Source organism: Aphis gossypii, chromosome X (genome assembly GCF_020184175.1).
Source record: "Aphis gossypii isolate Hap1 chromosome X, ASM2018417v2, whole genome shotgun sequence".
Taxonomy (NCBI): domain Eukaryota; kingdom Metazoa; phylum Arthropoda; class Insecta; order Hemiptera; family Aphididae; genus Aphis; species Aphis gossypii.
In genome coordinates this window covers 48,868,431-48,888,379 of record NC_065533.1, presented here as the reverse complement: position 1 = coordinate 48,888,379, position 19,949 = coordinate 48,868,431, and the positions used below count along the sequence as shown (strand labels likewise).

Genomic DNA, 19,949 nt, shown 5'->3' with positions numbered 1-19,949 from the left:
AGAACAAGAATCACCCTGTATACTATGTTATTATGACTTAATGTGTTTTAAAATAGACAGCGAAACTGGAAAAAGTACGTAAGTACGTATTTATAATACTTATAATAAGTACTATAATATTGTTTATCATACGTTTAAATTTTGATTACAATATTTAAATATTATATTTTTTGAATTTATAACAATTACATAGAAAAGGTTATAAAAAAATTTTTTAGTAAATAATAGTATTAAATATTTTTATGTATGTACCTACACAACAAAAATTACATGCTACAATCAAAAACATTAATAAAGATCTCTTATATATTAATAGGTTATATTATAATTGTTGGTTAAGTTTATCAAATATACTTTTTTTTTAGAAAAAAAAATATTGAGAAAGTCAATGTGATAATATAGTTTTATTAAGACTATATCTATCATGAAATATTCATAAATTATTAATGAAAAAAAAAATTTAATTGCTTCAACAAATTTTTCGTTTTTACAATAAGTCCGGACCCCTAGACCTCCTAGTTACAGCCTGTAGAGAGATAATTTTTTGGAGGACGTGGTTTTAGTAGGTTGTAAACTGTTTTTTTTTACTGATTTCGTAGTTAAGGGCTCCATCAATTGAGTATAGTTGTAGGGGAAATTTTTTAAATTGATTTTAGATCCATGTATCCAGATAAGGTATTCCACTATTCCAGTGTCGTAATGAAGCTGTTATTGTTACGCATGAACTATGGTGCTAATAACTAATAATTTATAGACTTCAATATTGAATATTATTTACTAAAATCCAACATTACAAAAATATTGTATTTTCACGTAGTTTTGTGACGACTTAGCCCATTAATATGTAATACAAATAATTTCAAAGATTAACTTATTAGTTAAATATTGATTATACTTGTACCTATCTATTCGTTATTAGTTTATTACGATCATTACAAATAGATGAGACATGTAAACGTTAAGTCTCGTACCTTATTTATGACTTATAGGTATTAAATGGAATAAGGTATGTATTTTTAATTTTGTTTATTTATTTTTACTCTCAATATTAAATATAAAAAAAAAAAAAATTCTAATGAAAAAAACCCTAGAAGTCTACTTAATATTATGTTTATGTACCTATTTGTATTAGTTAAAAAGAAACATTTTCAATACAATTAATACTTACAATGAAAGCATTATAAATAAGTTTACATTAATGGAAAATAGAGAAATATTGATTATTTGATTTAAAAAGGAGTATGGATTCTAAAATGTTTTAAAAAATATACGTTATGCTTAAAATTTATTTGTGATCCTCAAATACAGTCAATATAGATAAGGTGTTAAAAACCCTGCTGTAGCTCAGAACTTATTTGTTTGTTTTCTAAAATGGTGAAATAATATATCAAGTTTAATATTCTATATTTTGTTATATTTTATGAGAAAAGAAATCTTATTCAACAAATTTAACTTATTTATTCCATAACAGTTATTGATATTATAAAATATTTGTAAGTACATATTTTAGTTGACATAACCTTTGCTCTCCATTTTTTCTTTTATAGTTTTAGTTGCTTATTTTAGAGCAGTTTTAAGTAATTTTAATTATCAAATTCCATACATAGGAAGTAAATAGGCATTAGGAATGATCAGTTTAAGCTATAAATCTATGTTCTATATATTTCGTACTATCCGATTGTTTTTTCTAGAGTTGCCACAGTTAAGTATTCTGTATTAAGATATGTCTAGCACCATTATGAAACCATTAACATATAAAAGCTTGATTAATATTGAAAAGGTAGAGCTGCTACTTGCCGCAGGCTAACAATATAATTTAGTTCTTATAGCAACAATTTTTCATTAGTTTTTTTAATAAATCGTATTGACATTGGGTTTTGAGAAAATCTTTCCAAAGTTTGGATAGGCCCCTATATCATTATGGACATAACCATTATATTATATTATATTATATTATATTATATATAACCATTATATTATTAAGTAATACAGATTTTATTTATTTCTCATTATTATAACTATAATGAAAATAAATAATAACAATATTTTTAGTATGTTTTTCAATACAATTTGTAATGCTGTATTATTTTGAATTTGTTATCAGCCTATAACGCAAATCTTAAAGATGATGCAAAACTAAAATCAGTTGCATTTGTCTACACATATTATAATATATCATTATCACAAACAGTTATGTAGCGTCTCTATGTATATTATTGTGCTCTGTTGGGTCGAATGATGATCACTTATCAATACTAGTTTAATTAAGATAAGATATCGTCGATCGTAGCGATTTAATGATTTATATTTGTATTACTGTATTAGTTAGTTAGTAGTCTGCAATGGTATATGATTGTTGTTACCGTCCACCGATCGTGCAATGTCGTTACGAATTAAGTTAAATTAAATATGATTATATACTTTTTTATATTAAACTATCGAATATATTTAAATAACAAATTATGGTGATTCTTTCCAAACATTCAAATATACAGTCCAATATCCACGAATAAAATCCGTAGTCTTCATGTCTACAAATTAATTAAAATTTTTATCCAGTGCCGGGCGCGAGCTAAGTAAAAAAAAAACAAAACAATAATAAATAAAAATAATAATAATTGCATGATGGTATGTGTATAGTGTATCGAAGCAGCTAAGAGTTTTCCATTTAAACTGTGTAAAATACAGACAAATTTGTTATACCTACGAACCTACGACATAACTAATTTTCTATTACATCAATTAACTCCTAATAAACTCCACACATCAAAAATATTGTGTATAACGTATTTTTGTAAAAATCATCAAAATCGTACGTTTATAAATTAAGTTATAAGTGCGAACTTTTTAATGGAAATTTATATTAAATTCAGAATCACGGCAGCCGTAGATAGATAGATAAAATTAAAAAAATTAAAAACATCACAACAAAAACCCTCGTAAACTATGTGTAAAAATGGCCAAGTAAAAAAAAATTAGTTCTTTAAACATTATAATTTATTTACTTAAAACAATATGTGATGAACAAAATAAATAAATGGCGAAGTACTATTAAAATATAACTAATTATTATTTATATTTATATACTATTTTAAATAATTCCTCACCAAGTACCTAAATAAATTATTGAAACAAAATAAGTTTACTTAAATTCAATATAGTTTACATTTATTCATGATATCACATCTTTATAATGCTTAAAGAACTATAATATTTTTTTTTACTTAGCCATTTTTAAATGTAGTTTACAAAAGGTTTTTGTATAGTGCACATATTAATAATACAAATTAATAATATTTAAATAAAGTTGTAGTATTAAAAAAACTAGTTTTAGTAGCTAAAAGAAATTAAAATTGTTTAGTACAAAAATCGTTATTTTATGTATGAATATGAAATTTTGTCAAAATTATTTATCTTCAAAGCTTTATAAAATATATTTCTGGAATAACAATCAATTTTTTTTTTAAATTTTTGTTAGAAATATTTTATGAAACCTTGTATAAAATTTCAAAACCTTAGGGATGCATATTAAAAATTGTATGCATTTTTAAGTAGGTACAATATAATTTGGAAATATTCGTAATTATGACGAATTTTGTTATAATTATTAATTTGAACATCAAATATCATTAAAAGTAATATTGTAAACAAGTCTTAACATTTTTTAAAAATACCGTTACTAAATTTTTAAGCTTTTTGATCAAGAGGACATTTTTTATCATAGTTCATACGAAAAAAAAATCAAAATTTTCTATAAAATGCTCAAATAAAGTTACAATTATAACGTAAATAGAAATTCTAATTATAAGCGTTTATTGAAAATTGCAAGTATTCGCTGTTTTTTTTTTATTCAAAAAAAAAAAAAATATATATATTATAATTATATCTTCAACTGATTCTGTAAACAAATGTCTATTTTGTAAATATATTTTTGTGTATTGCAATTATTAAAAAAAAATGAGAATCGCCCTTAAAGTATCAACTAAATTCACTTTTCTGTAATTGAATTGAATCATTTGTACTGCTTTTAAATTTAATGACATACATGTACCTACAAAAAACATACATCATTATTCATTGTGCATTCTTTGTACATTCATCGTTCCAAAAACCAAACTTTTTGTCAAAATAAGGATATTAATTTAGTAATTTTTATGTGACGTTATGGAACTTTGGTAGCTAATAATAATTATGTTATTATAATACCGCGGTGTGATCGTTATTACTTTTTATTAAGCTTGACATGTAGGTATTTTATATTATGTTTATTAATTTACAAAAAATACATTCTTCGGACTTCTAATGTGATATTTACTTGTAGATTTTTATACATATTATTGTAGTACGCAAACTTTATACACACTACCTACAAGCACTTGATCAAAGTTAATTTATGTTAAATGCAATGTCCATATTATAAGCAGTATATTTATAGTTATTAACTTACAAACTATTTAACAAAGTGAGATTACCTCTTCATCTAGACTATCTAAGTCACCAATAATTGCATATGAAATGTGAGAAAAATATAATAGGTATATAAAAATCAAAATAATGTTACCACAAAATCAAAATTATTTGTAGAACTAATAGAAAACGTATTTATTGGTCAAATCAAACAATTATTTAAAAAAATTCAATATTTCAATAATTTTTATTCGTAAAAAAAGTATTAAACTGTTGATAAAAAAATTTCAAACTAGTGTAAGAACATTCAAATTAAAACAAGACATTAAAACATTTTTTTTGGAATGTGAGCAAATACAAAGATTAATTTTAAACACATAATATAACTTAAATGTATTAACTATTTAAGTTAAATACAAACTTTAACAGTATAATAAATAATACTTATACATTTATTTTATATTATATAATATGAAATCACAAATGCTTTATATTACTACCTAATACCTACCTATCACACCCAATAAATCCCACGGTGAATCAATTTAAATGCAGTTTTTTCAGGAGAAATTTATAATAATTTATAGGAACATTTCGATAATAAAGTGTGAATTTATATTAAAAAAAAAAATTACAAATAAAAAACCATATTAAAATATTTTGATTTACCAGAGAAATATTTAGGGTGAATGGGTTTTTTTTTTTACTTAATTTATTAGTAAGAATAAAAATTATATGTGTAATATAAAGAAATAAAATTATTTTTAAACAACCATTAAATAGGATTAATAATAAAATTATTAGTATGGTTGTATTATGTACGATTTTTTGATTCATTTATTTTATGATTGGACATGCTTCCCGTTAATAATTTTCTTTATTTGTTTACAACGATACACATTAAACCTACCCACACAGCATATTCCAATGAAAACGATTTAATAAATATTTAGATGTAATTGTAAATTAAATATTTACTATAATATATTTACCCAACATTTAGCAAACTTTGAAAATAATGAATATAGTTTTAATAATCATTAAACATTTAATAAATGTTTGATATTAAATATAAATAAGTCAATAATTATTAAATATTTAAAATTTATTAAAAATGAAATATTTATAATTAAATGTTTACTGTAAGTTTAAAAAAAACTTAAATATATATATTTATAACTTAACGATTATAATATATTTAATAAACTTTCCATTATAAAATCAACAAAATCAATGGTATTAAAATATTTAAAAATGTTGGTTTATACATATTTAATAATTCGGCTATAATAAATAATTGTTAGTTGTATTTTTTTTATGTAATATAAACTATATTGATTATAGACAATTATTAGTGGCAGATTTTTTAATTATTATAATAATTAGATAATAATTATAATTAAGATATAGTTTAATTTATCACCTAGAAAAAATATTCAATGTGTACCTAATTTATATTAATAGGTACCTACCTATATAGTATATAATAATATAATAATTATAATGTGAATCAATTTGCACAGGTCATATACCTAGAATAATATATAGTTAATAATGTAATATAATATTTAGGTATTTATATTTATTGAACTTAAAAACATCAACAGCAAAGGTTATTAGTTTTTGTGTATGTTACATAATTAGTGGTTAGTATTTTAATTTTAGAACTCGGAGTGGGAGATAACAATAATGAGATTATAGCATAATATGTATGTAGTGATGAACTTATTAATTTTGTAGAAAAACTTTTGTCATATTTTGTTCAAAAATTTGGTATCATATATGGACAGAAATTTATATCTCACAATGTACATGGGCTTCTTCATATAGGTAGTTGATGACTATAAAAAGTTTGGCCCTTTAGATAATCTGTCTTGTTTTCCTTTCGAAAACTATATGAAGTCCTTAAAAAAAATGGTTCGTAAACATCAAAAACCTTTGGAGCAAGTAATTAATAGGTACCAAGAAATTCTTGAATTTAGTAACGCACCTAACATTTATAATTTGTCACCAAATTCTATTGAATTTAAGAAGCCTCATAACAATGGACCACTATTGGGCAATATTAGTTCACAATTCAAAATTGTCTTGACCAATGATGTTAAAATTAATACTAATTCATTGACAGATTGTTTTATCGGCTTCAAAAAAGAAGGGAAATTAAATATTTATAAAGTTTTGAATATTTGTTGTAATAATACAGGGCTAAATTTTTTTGTTGCCAAGTCATTCAATAATATTGAACCATTATATGACAAACCGATAAGTAGTTTAAAACTGGGGATTGCATATGTTTCCAATTTATCAGAAAATATTGTACCTATTACTATAGATCACTTGTTTCAAAAGTATGTAGTATTCAATAGTAATAATAACAAACAAATTGCACTTCCAATCTTACATTCATTAAATAGTTAGTGTAGTAGTAGTATAGTAGTATAGTTTTTACAATATAAATAAACCTATAACCTATTGGCTATCATAATATTATATATAAATATATATTTGTACAGTTAAAAATTAAGGCTTTCAAAATATAAAATAATAATGGTACTCATTTGGTATTAAAAAAGTTAAGTTTTATTTATTTAATAGTTTGAATTACTTTGTACTGTTGTAGTAATTTAGTTGTATTATAAATGTTTATATTGTATATTTTATATTAGGATAACTTGTGTGTATTTTATTGCCCAATCGGTCATGCCATATTCAATTGTCCATTTTTTTGGTGACAACTCGATTGAAACTGTGCCTGAGCATTGGATAGATAAAAAAAATGGCACTTGTGCTTGGCCTAACAAAAGTAAAACCGCTTCATGGCTTATTGAAAAAAAATGTATACCTAACGTGATTGAGTATACATATTTAAAATGCAGAGAATTATATAAAGGAATTGGTAAGTATAATAACATATACCTAATAATTTTTCAGGTTCATCAAATTTTTTAATTAGTCTATTTTGTATATTATTTTTATAAATTAATTTGTGCATATATTGTACTTATTAAATTTACTATTTAAAGAAATAACTGTTTTCATTATAGATTTATTAGTTGAAGCTAAAATTAAATCTAAAAAAGCTTTGTACATGTCTGATTTATCGTCTACAGAAGAAACAGTTTCAGCTAACAAACGCCATAAAGAAATTATAATATCTTCTCCTACTTTGTCTACAAATTCATGCCCATTGTTTTCAGCTAATATAATAAATGTATCTATTATAGGAACTAATAAAAATTATAATTTATCAATTTTAATGATATACTATGAAAATTTGATTTTAATTTAGATTCTGATAATGATCTATCGTCTAAAAAATCTAGCACTAAACCTAAGTTTAGTACAATTATGATTGGCTCTGATAATGAACATTTTAGTAGTTGTTCTCCATTGCCAAAAACATTAAATGATTATCCTCGTGAAGCCGTTATTGATGGTAAGAATATACTATAATGTTTAAATATTTTACTTAAAAAAACTATTATTCTTGCTATATTTATTATAATTACAATTGATATTACTTTTAACTAAGTAGTTTGTATTATAAACATAGATTCTGAAAATAAATTGAAGTATAAGGAACCTAACTGTTCACTACCTGTCACAAGTGAATCACTTAAAACCATTGAATATAATAACAAAAATAAAAGGCAAAACGGTTGGTCGCCATTAAAATTGGGTAGTCCAGATAAAAATGTTAAAGGTGATATTATTTATTTTAACTTTATTGAAATTTTATATTGTTTTATCATAAATTGTTTACTGAATGTACTATATATTATATAAATTAGCATGTTCCATTTTAATTATTTTACTAGCTTTATATAACTAATAAATATGTAATTTTTTTGAATTGTAGATTATAATAAAAAGCCCAATTTAAAAAAACCGTGGTCATCCAAAGATATACCTTCTACAGTTCTACATCAACTTTTAAATCATATAGTGGAAAAGAGTATAGTCACAGTGAACATTTACTGTCAAAAAGAAACAATAAATGTAATAACGTGCTTTATATGTGCTTTTCTTATTAAATTTTAATAATCTTTTTAATAATGATATTTCAACACATATTATAATATTAAACTCTTATACAGTTCTAGATTCAGGTAATAGTGAGCCAATATTTAAAAGAAAACCATCATCCACATATACACCAACCGCAAATTTGGATTCATTACGTAGTAAACAACAACTTGGTCGACCATATTCAAATATTAATGGTAATGCGTTATCTATAGCTCAAATTTGAAGATTTTAATTTGTATTGGTATTTTTCAGACAACAAAAATTCTGTAGTGCGAGAATTATTTCCTAACTCCAATAAGCCTGAGGATGATGAATCGTCTTTCTCACATACTAATTGTTTCGGTAAAAAGAAAAGTTATCACGTAGATCAGGATGATGGTCCAACTCGTGGCGTTATAGCTGAAGTTACACCTCAACGCTATTCAAATGGTATAATCACAATATAATAATAATAATATAATATGAACTATTATAGTTGATACATCAATAATTGAGAAATCAATACTTATAAATAAAAAGTTTAAAACGCAGATTACTATTTCTAAAAATGAAATCTACAAATTAACTTAAAAAATTGTGTTGAACATGTTAGTTTTTATACTTTTATTTAATTTCAGTTGAAAACCATAAAAACTCATAAATTTAAATTAATAATTAAAAACTAAATTCAATTAAGTTGTATTCAACTGTAGTTAATATGCAGGGTTTGAAATGAATGCAATTCATGAGTACATTAAATTTTTACATTATCAATTATCAATTATAATTGTGAATACATTTATTTCACAAACAAATATGAATGGAAATTGAATGATTTGAATGTAATTGTATGCATTCTTTTAATCTTTTTCTAATCTCATAGAAAATAAATTATATTTTTAATACCAAAAAATAGTTTTTACTTTGTATTGTAAAGCTCTAGCAATAACATGGAGTCTGATTAATCAGTTGGTCACTCTTCACTATCACTCGTCAACCACAGAGTACTCATAGATTTAAAATGTGTGTTATTTCAATTTGCTATACCTACCTCGTTTATTAACTATTGATATGGTTCATGCAATGTATAAAATGCCTTGTTAAACACGCAAAATAAATTAATATATTATGTTTTATTCAAATAAAATAAAACATTTTTTTACATGAATGTTGTTGAGAATGCATTCTTTTCTTAAAAGAATGCAAATATGAATGCATTCAATTTTAAGCTCTGTGAATGCATTTATTTTTTGAATGAATGTTCCAAACCCTGTTAATATGCACATGTAATTATGCAATGATATATATTATTTTGACAATAACTTTTTGTTAAATTTAGGTATACCTACTTATATAAATAAAATATTAAAATTACTTTTTATTTAATTTAAATTACAACTATAAGTATTATAATAGTATACTATACTATTTTGTTAATATTTTCAGATTTTCAAAAGCAGGTATTACGCATGCTTACATACTTGACAAGTGAAATACGATACTTGGAATCCGGACAGGCAGAAATACTTAAAAAAATCGAAAATGCAGCATCTAACAACAACTTCAGTAATTCAGAAACATTATCAGAAAGTCTATTCAAAGATCTTACAGATTGTCCATTACCAATTGACAATATATTCGATCTTAACAAACTTGAAGATAAATGTTTTCGTAACAAATTGGTAAATAAATAATTACACTTATTAATAAAGTTAAAAATAATTACATAAATAGATATATAATTATTACTTTTTTTATTAGGTTAATGAATTATTTTGCATGGGAGGAAAAAATTTAAAATTAATGGTTAAAAGAATTATGAATAAATTATTTACTGATCAACTTATGTCCCAATATTCCTTTACTGGGAAAAAAGGGAAAAACAAATTTAACAGTTTGTTTGTTTGTGCTGTTATTTTCGGTAAGTTGTGTATAATTATTTATTATAATTCAAAATCCCTTAATATCAATACTTGTTATATGCACATGTATATACATATTTATATATAATGTTAATTAATTCTATTCTCCTACAATTTTATTGCAATTTGTTAATTATTATAATAATAATACAATATTATGGATATTTATAATATTTATAAATTGTATAACTGCAATATCGAATTGAAAAAAAATACGAATCATTTTTAAAAACCACCTGTAATAATTGTATTACATTATTGTTACCTATATTAAGAATAGAAGTAATGAGACTAAGATTTTATGTCACATATATATTAACAATAAATTAAAATTCATTAATTTAATGCTATTTTCTTTTTAGATTCTATTAAAAAAAGCAACAAATCTTGCAAAACTGCATCAATTGATGAAATTGAGGAAAGAATCAAGTATAACTTGGCACAAGCACCATTCAATAAAAAAAATGTTTCACAAAATTAAATAATAGTGAGTATATATTATAAATATATTACAATTATTATAACCACAATAATAATAATAATAATAAATGTTTAGTGTTTGGTATTCAAACAATAAATACCCCTAAAAATATTAAAAATATTAGGAAGAAATTTTTTTTATTTATAATGCCCCCCCCCTCAAAAAAAAAATTTACTTTGCTTAAATTGCTCTGGCTATGGGCCTGTTTCTATGTATATTTTCTTTAGCCGAAGTAATTAGGGCGCTTAATAGGTACAATATTGTCACATTTAAGCAACACAATTTGCGTACGATCCTTCGGATAGATCAATACTCCATCGACGTATTCTTTGGTTATTATAGGCGGGTAGCTATTTTTTTTCGCTTCTTCTGTTATTTTGTCCTGAGCCTTAGTAAATTCTTCGACCTTTCTACGATAAGCCATACGTCTGGTTTCCATTCTCTCAATGACAGGAGGATCTACAGATGAAACCAACTTCATATTTTGATTGTTAGCATCATGACAGTCAGGTTGTAATTCGGATTGTACTTCGGATTGTACTTTGGATTGTACTTCGGATTGTACTTCGGATTGTACTTCGGATTGCAAAGTAGATTGTAATTCAGTTTGAGTTTGTAATTCAGATTGTAAATCCATGGTTTTTGGCGAAGAACAACCTTGAAAATTTTTATAAGTTTTATAGGTAATTCTAAATAAATTAAGTATGAAAAAAAAATACTTACAATTAATGATGTATAATCAGCTAAATACGTGTTTTTTTTCTAGAATCAATATCTCGGTTTGATATTTTTATTGAACCGCTATATGATCTCTTTATGATCCTTTATGCTGAAAAATGAATGAAAAAATAATAATTTGTATCATATACACAGATTACAGATAAATATGTTTTTAATGCAGTAAAATTATTTACTTAAAACAAAAAATTAGAATATTTCTTTTAATATTTCAAAATTATTAAGACACTATTTTAAATAGTGTGTTCACTGTGGCCATCGTAAGAAAAAAACTCCGTAAGTCACGGTAAAACGATTTTGAAAAAACAAGTTTTTGTATTTTTCATTTTCTTAAAATTATAGCACTTTGTATGTAATAATTATTTAAATATGATATATGTTTTCCAGTGTAACTTTACCAGACGAATACGATGATACCAAAATAAATATAATTACATACATCTTCAACAAAATATTTTACTTTTTACGTTGCATCTTAGTATTGGTAAAAAGTTTTGATACTATTTGTTCCTTAAAAGCAAAAATGCAGTACGTAATTAATAGTTTCTTAATTGCATTAATAATTAAAAAATATTTATTCATTTTTATTATTATATTTATTGATACAAAATTATTTTTAAATAATTCACAAAACAAAACTGTTATTTTCAAGCCAAAATTTCGTCAATTATAATTTGTTCAATGTACTAAGATAACATACTGTATCTTTAACAATATTTACGGCGTTACCTAGTACTTAATATAATCACCATACTATAGTTGTATAGCACAGAGTAATAAGAATATAGAGATGGCAATGTGAAATTATCATGAGGCTCAAGCGGACACGATGCAGTGTGACCATTACAGATAAAAATAATTATGAAATCATTAATATCATTAATATCTTACAAAGTTACTACTAGTAGTTATCTTAATATCTTATGTACTATTATAAATTTATATAGTATTTACCTATGAAATGTAATATGCTCCTCTTTAGTTTTTTTATTTCTGCTTCTACCACAAATAGCGCAGCTCGGCATTTTAATAGTAATAATGTACTATTATAGTCTATAGTGTATGCGTAAATAATATAGTATAATAAGTACCTACTTATAATTATTTACTATGCGCCTTACGGGTAATATATTATAATTTATAATAGGTAATAGGTAGTATTATAATATAATAAATATTATTGAATATTTACTTATTTGCTATCACTTAGACTATTTTTGTCTAAAATAATAAATAGGTAGAACGCAGCGCTATCTAGCTTTATATGTATTTGGTAATAGACACACATGGCAGTATATTGTACATATGTGCTAATATACAATTGCCATCTCTATATTCTTATTACTCTGTGTTGTATAGTGTATTAGCATTTCTGGCGTTATTACCTAGTGGCTAGTACCCACGAATTTTTCTAGGACACACGACGTTTTAGTTATTTGATTATTGCTTTTATCTCAAACAGTAGTACGCGAAATACTAAACGACTGTACGCGGAACGCCGCATGATGGTAGAACGGAAAATTAAAAATAAATATTCGATTCTGATCTTATTGAAAATTTGTTATTTTAATTTTATCTTATTTTAAAAAACTAATAAATAAAAACAATTATATTGAAGTATTTTACTACCTTATCATTTTAAATAAATAAAGGTATTAACTAAAAAGTAAAGTATTTAACTGTACAATTTGAATCGTTCTATTTTTAGTCATTAGTGGTACGCAAAAAAAAAGTTTGAGGCGTTTTTGCTTAGCACGGCAATAGTCGTCTATATAATATCATTATAGTGTAATATAAATAAACATCTTGTAAATCAACGAATTGCTAATGTGAAAACAAGATTTTTTAAATTGTTTTATTAATTTGTAACTGTATGACTGTATATATATATATAAAAAACCAGTCCAAGTGAAGTCGTGAACATTTGTATGGGGTTTATACTTTCTTCTCCCCGTTCTGTTTAAAACACATTTAAATACATACATTTTATATTTATTCAAAACTACGCATTCTCAGACAAGGCAGAAAGCCAATCCCATGTGTATGTATTTACGCTCATAGTGCTTTATATAGGTATTGTGGTTGGTCCGTATAATGTAGGCGTAATATTATAGGCGGTAACGTGGCGCCCAGATTTGAAAGGAAACAATAGATAAATTACGCTCTGAGCCCAGAACAACATGCGTGTGCTACGTCGTGATTACGGGAGCATGTAAATTTCGCCCGAAAAATATTTTATATTGTTCAATCAAAACCGTTTATAATAGGTTGATATAAAATACATTTATTATTTACTGTTTATAAAACAATTTTTGAGTGTGTCTTATTAATCATAGATATTAATATATTATTATTAACATAACAATATTAATTATTAAATTTTATAAATACTTAAATAAATATATATTTCACATATATTAAGTCAATAATCACAAAATATAATCATAATCAATAATTATTAGCACGACATATAACTATATAAAACACGTAAATCAAATTACTTCCATGTTATTATTTTTTTTTTATTTTCTAATTATATTTAAATAATTTATATTATACAATCGAATCTTAGTTACTCGAACCTTGATAACTCGAAATTTTCGATACCTCGAATAATTAATATTTCCCTTCAAATAACAATAACACTTAATGTTTAAATAATCTTGTTAACTCGAAAATAATTATTTAAAAAATATTTGACAAATGTTCAATACCTCAAATTTTCTTATCCAAATTTAGTATTAAAAATAGTTTATCTAGGCGATTATTTTTCATTTATGACTTGTTTTGTATAGCCTGACCATTAGAATCAATTAAATATTTGTAACTTAAACCTTGGTAACTTTATGCAACAGATTTCAGCTTCTGAAGAAAAATTAACTTGCTTAAAATTATCGAAAAAGGTGAAAAGAAAAAACCTGAAATAGCCAAAAATTTTGCAATTCCAACGAGTACATTGTCTACAATAATAAAAAAATTAAAGATGTTTAAAAAATCCATAATTTAAAATTAATAAATACAATTTTTAACTTTATTTAAACCCGGTAACTTGGAAAAAAATGAAACTAGGAGAATACTCTGATATAGAATTCTGTTTATTAAAATGGGTTCAACAATGTCTTGACAGAAAAATGAGAATGAAAGAAAACATTTTTTATTTTTTTAATGTAAAAATTATTTAAAAATAAAAACATACTTTTTAAAAGTTTTTGATAACTCGAAATTTTTGGTAAGTCGAATTTTTTTCCCCCCTTTTGAATTTCGAGTTATCGAAAGTCGATTGTAATTATTTTTTTTTATTTTACTGAACCAACACACTTACACTATCAATAATCCCGTTGCACATGACATTCTCCTAAAACTATTTTATAGACTTATCTAGCACCTAGTTGATAGTTGTATCAATACATTACATAATAAACTATAGCTAGTTTTAAAAATTTAACAGCGATGTTTTTTTACGAGTACGCTATCACTATGTTATTATTACAGTATAGTATATTGTGTCTGTTTCGTTTACGGGTATGACGGACCTACACTATGAGAAGTACCAAAGTGATAAATAATAATAATAAAAATGCGTGTTTTGACCACGTTAGCCATTTAGAACCATAAAGTACCGACTACGTACAAACGACAAATTTCATTTACATTAGAAATATAATGAATTATACATCAATATTGATATAGCTATATTATAAATTTATGTATTTATTCTACTAATACTCAGTATTTCGACACTTTAGTCTGCGTCTTATTATAGTTTTAATAGAAAGTACAGATTAATCGCAACTTTTTAAAATTGCCATTTTTTATTTTATAAAAACAAATAGTTAAACTTATACAAAAATTATAATATTATTTGTACTATAAAAAAAAACAAATAAATATTGACTCATCCACCTCACACTTCAAAACTTGGGTTATGTTTTTATTATTATGCATATTGTATAGGTACCTATTGCTTACACAATATGTTTTTGTTATAGATTATTGTTTATCGTAACAAGTTAAGGTCCCCACACACTGCAGCGGTGGCGGTAAAATTCTATTGTCTCGGCGGTGGCGGTAAAATTGTGTCCAGACTCATTTTAACGCTACCGCCACCGCCACCGCCACCGCCACCGCCACCGCTACCGCTGCAGTGTGTGCCGTGTGGGCACCTTTTGTGTTTAAAGTTTTGAATTAATGTTAACAATTGATAGGGTTGTCATTGATTAGGTATATAAAATCAATAGTTATTATAATTGTATTTAAGTTTAAGCCTATTTATTTGTATATTATTGTAACCTCCAAAATGACTGTTAAAGATCTATGATTTATGCAGTTAACGTTTAACGTAGTTTAAGACGGAGTAAATCCACGAGCATTTTATTTGTCACGGCGGAGAAAACCATTAAGGATATTAACTAATACAATATAGCCAATATAGGTTTATAATTTATTTTTTACATATCGAACTTATAACCTAATCAAGGGGGGTTAAAAATTAAAAACGTCTATGGAGCTCTCATATTATCCAGTGAGTTCCGCTTTAAGTGATCACTGGTATATAGAATCAACCGTTTATTAGAATTAAAAATTAAAATCTCAAACCAAATCATATGTGTTATGTTGTAAATGTTTTATAGAATTAACCAGTTAATAGAATCATAATGACCTGCACCAAAGTGATCACATTAAGCAGTATTCACTGTATATTAAAAATGTAGACGCTAACCAGAATTCCGCTCTACACACTGACGACAATTATAATTAAACATTAATTCTTACGCGATAATTAATAAGTAATAAGTAATAACCATTAGGTTAGGATATACCAAGTGAAAACAGTCGTGGTATATTGTACCGGGTGTTCGGGTCTCAATCGCTTTGAAATAGTAAGTATTGGTTTGATTTTTATATTTGGTTATTCAGTAGAATTTCGTAATTTCATCGGTATATTTGGATTTTGCGTAGCTATTTTTAGTAGATATTTAATAGGTACTTAATTATTTTTCCCCAAAAAATAACGACGACAGTGACGCCACAGCTATGTCGAAATTTTCAATAATATTATATTATTAATTGGGTTGTCACTAATTGGCTAACAATAATAACATTAGTTTATTTTAATAACGCATATATTTGCATGTATTTGGTGTATTTTGCTTAAATGTGTAATAAACTAATGTCACGTAGCACAAATGAATATTAATAATAATAGGAAAAAACAAAGGAAAAGAAACAACAACAAATGTATATAAGATATTAAGGAAAATTAATATGATAATAATAATAATAATAATAATGAAAAAACTTTGCGTTTATAATAACGATATATCATATACCAATCACCGAACCGCAAGTGCGGAGGCACGGCTCGCAAGTCAAGTAAACGAACAACAAAAAAAAAAAAAAGTTAAAAGAAAAACATATATAAATAGGTAATATATATGTCGCCACAGGTTCGGTCTGATAGCGGCGGACGAAGAAGGAGCGTAACGCGCTGTTAAAGACAGACCCCCCCCCCCCCCGTCGCTCGCGCCGGTCGTCACACACGCCGCGGGAGCTTCGGGGCTCATCGCCGACTCAGAAACTGGTTCGATTAATCGCCCGGGCGGATTATCGAACGAGTGGTGACACCTATAGGCAAGGAGGTATAGCGGGTGAGACCGCGGTATTCGTGCGACCCGACCGCGTCACTAATAAGTAATAACTAATAACAATAAGTCAGTGTTTCTGTTCGCAGAATAGGGTACATTCTAAATGTACACGTTGTATAGCGTTTATTACATATTATTCATTTTGATAGGAACAAATTTGTTGATGACAAAACTATTTTAATTTGGTACTGCGTAGATTATTAGTAAACAAATCAGTAATTCAATATTGCTAATACAGCTAGACACAGTGATGCAGGCGGCTCGTCAGGGGAGTCTTTGAGACGGCGACTCCCCGTAAAAATAAAAAGTATAGTAACGCAATAAAAAATAGGTTTGAAGAAAATTGTATTAAAATTTAATATTTTTATGTTTTATCCATTTTAAAAATAATTATTATAATATACGGACGGATAGTGTTTACGTCATACACGTTCTTATCATACGTACAAATCTTATCAATGGATCCGTTGGATCCAAACAAAAGCTATTACGATGTAATAATATCGCTTAAAATTAACATTTTACGCGTTGTTTAAGTAGAATTGTTTAATTCTTAAGGTTTATGTGTACTAATGCACTGTGCATAGTTAGTTTAATGAAAAATCGCGTAAATTGAAAGTTTAAACTAAAATTTTGTTCAAATTTTCTAAAAGTATATGTTTTTCATATAGTACGAAATACTTGTTTGGATCCAATTGGGACATTTGATAAGGATTTAAACATTTGTGACGTAACACTATCCGTCCGTATTATAGTTTTCGATATTTATATTGATAAATGATAATATTTTGTATTATATTTTTTTACATTAATAATGAGAAGACGGGACGGGTGTGATTCAATAACAATACGGATTAAATACATCGATAACGACGACGGTCGCTAGTTCGGGAGTCTGCCGTCCGAGAGACTCAATTGTGTATACAAATTTCATATGCATGACAAAGCGGAGGACGGGGGTAGATTGTATATAGATGTTATTCAGTACATTGAGACTAGACTCATTCTAAGTTTTTGCCATCGCGTCGCGGTCGTCACGTATTTTTCTGTAAACACGAAAACTGCAGCTAACTGGGAGTTATGGCAAAGGACCCGACATATTTTGTGGAATGTATTATTGATGATTTTGCGAAGAAAAAAGAAAGAAGAATTGAATTAGAATATAAAATAATATAAATTATCTATTCTTATAATATTATTATAAAGCTATCTATTATAATAATAAAAAAAAGGTTTTTTTGTCAATTTTTTTTTATTATTAAATGTTCTGTCTCCCCAGTGAATTTACTTGCGAGCCGCCACTGCAGCTAGAGTGCTCGTTTTCGGTACCGGATTAAACATTTGTGGGCCCCTAGGCAATTAAAATGTTGGGCCCCTACAAAATTATTTTTTACATACATCTTTAATTTAATATTTATACTTCGTATTGACTTTTGTCCCATAAATTCGTAAATAAAATACAGGTATTATTAAATTTAAAAACTATGGTTTTCCTTTTTTACGGGTCGTTAAATAAGTGAGGCTCTAAGGCGCCTACTGTGACCTAATGGGTAATCCGGCACTGCTCGTTTTTTGTTATTGGTTTTGTCGGGCGCGGGGAACCAATGTCGACAGGTATCGGAGGTACGGCTCCGTTTTGGCGCGGAATTCAGTGTATAGTGTATACCAGGGGTGGCCAAACATTCGATCGTGGACAATTATTTCAAAGTCAATCATGTAAGAATTTATTTTTAGGGGCATGCGCCCTATATGTTTCTTAATAATTATAATTATTAAATAATAAAAAAAATGTCTATGTAAGTCGATTCTCAAAGGTGAAGTAAATTTTTAGTAGATCGTCACCGAAAAAAGTTTGGCCACTCGTGGTGTATAAAATGTTAACAAAAAATAACTATAGATCAATAATATTATAAACGAATAAATCAAAAATATAAATAAAATTAGATTAAGTAGGTACATACCGTATAAGGAGTATAAATGTTCAATTGCCGATTGCTAAGAGAAACTGCGGACGCTGAGAGTTGAACACGAATGGAGGTCTGCACGCTATACACACTCTGATCTGACTGCTGTCTGCTTGGCGCGATAACAATTTAACATACTCTTGTATAGGACACTGAGCGACTCTTGCGGCCGACGCATGTAGTGGGAGACTGCGTAGTATATTGTGCTGGCTGAAGCCGGTTCGGGTGGGAGAAGAATTCAAATATTTTAATCCAACTATCGATGCCAGCTGCGCGACAAAAAAGTAACCTTTTTTTTTTTTATTTGTACATTAGGTACAAAAATGTGTTGTTTTTTTTATTCAGGTAAGTATAATAAAATGGCTAGGTTTACTAACATAGTCAATAATGGAATATCGTAAATAAATTTAATGTTTTAAATGTGAAATAAAAACGAGCACGTCAATTGTAATTTGTGATTCGTGAAATTCTAAGTTACTTACTCTTAGAGACCATTTTTATTTTTATTCGACTAAAATAATATTATATTTTTATACTTATGAAATACATAGGTACACACTATGCATTGATAATATATTTAAACGTAGTCAATAATAGAATATCGTAAATAAATCTAATGTTTTAAATGCGAAATAATAACGGGCTCGTCTAATTTGCAATCCGTGAAATTCTAAGCCACTTAAAAATAAATTCTACGAACTATACATTTTTTGAAATGTGTAACATATTATTTTATAACGGTGCATATTATATTTCTTTTTTATATCTTGGTCACTTTCATCAT

The 19,949-nt window shown here is 26.0% G+C and overlaps 2 protein-coding genes across 2 annotated transcripts; one reads left to right on the top strand and one right to left on the bottom strand.

Annotated features, from left to right (window-relative positions):
* The first annotated feature begins 7,055 nt into the window (after nt 1-7,055).
* On the top strand, nt 7,056-10,617 carry LOC126552515 (uncharacterized). The gene is made up of 9 exons (XM_050207227.1): nt 7,056-7,303; nt 7,452-7,618; nt 7,744-7,843; nt 7,961-8,110; nt 8,505-8,630; nt 8,689-8,865; nt 9,862-10,097; nt 10,177-10,336; nt 10,613-10,617. Exons 1-9 carry the CDS (start codon nt 7,108-7,110, stop codon nt 10,615-10,617), a joined length of 1,317 nt encoding a protein of 438 aa, XP_050063184.1. The 5' UTR covers nt 7,056-7,107.
* A 197-nt stretch (nt 10,618-10,814) lies between these two features.
* On the bottom strand, nt 10,815-19,331 carry LOC114119707 (uncharacterized). Its single transcript, XM_050206153.1, has 3 exons — nt 19,163-19,331; nt 11,542-11,647; nt 10,815-11,475 (listed from the first exon to the last, which is right to left on the bottom strand). The coding sequence occupies exon 3, from the start codon at nt 11,453-11,455 to the stop codon at nt 11,042-11,044; it is 414 nt and encodes a 137-aa protein (XP_050062110.1). The 5' UTR covers nt 11,456-11,475; nt 11,542-11,647; nt 19,163-19,331; the 3' UTR covers nt 10,815-11,041.
* Between the last annotated feature and the right edge of the window lie 618 nt (nt 19,332-19,949).

Bases quoted from the DNA above. Each gene is read 5' to 3' on its own strand.
- LOC126552515 (XM_050207227.1), top strand. From the start codon at position 7,108: ATGCCATATTCAATTGTCCATTTTTTTGGTGACAACTCGATTGAAACT. The intron at 8,631-8,688 runs GTAATGCGTTAT...GGTATTTTTCAG, and splicing joins ACCATATTCAAATATTAATG to ACAACAAAAATTCTGTAGTG. The intron at 10,098-10,176 runs GTAAATAAATAA...TTTTTTTATTAG, and splicing joins AATGTTTTCGTAACAAATTG to GTTAATGAATTATTTTGCAT.
- LOC114119707 (XM_050206153.1), bottom strand. From the start codon at position 11,455: ATGGATTTACAATCTGAATTACAAACTCAAACTGAATTACAATCTACT.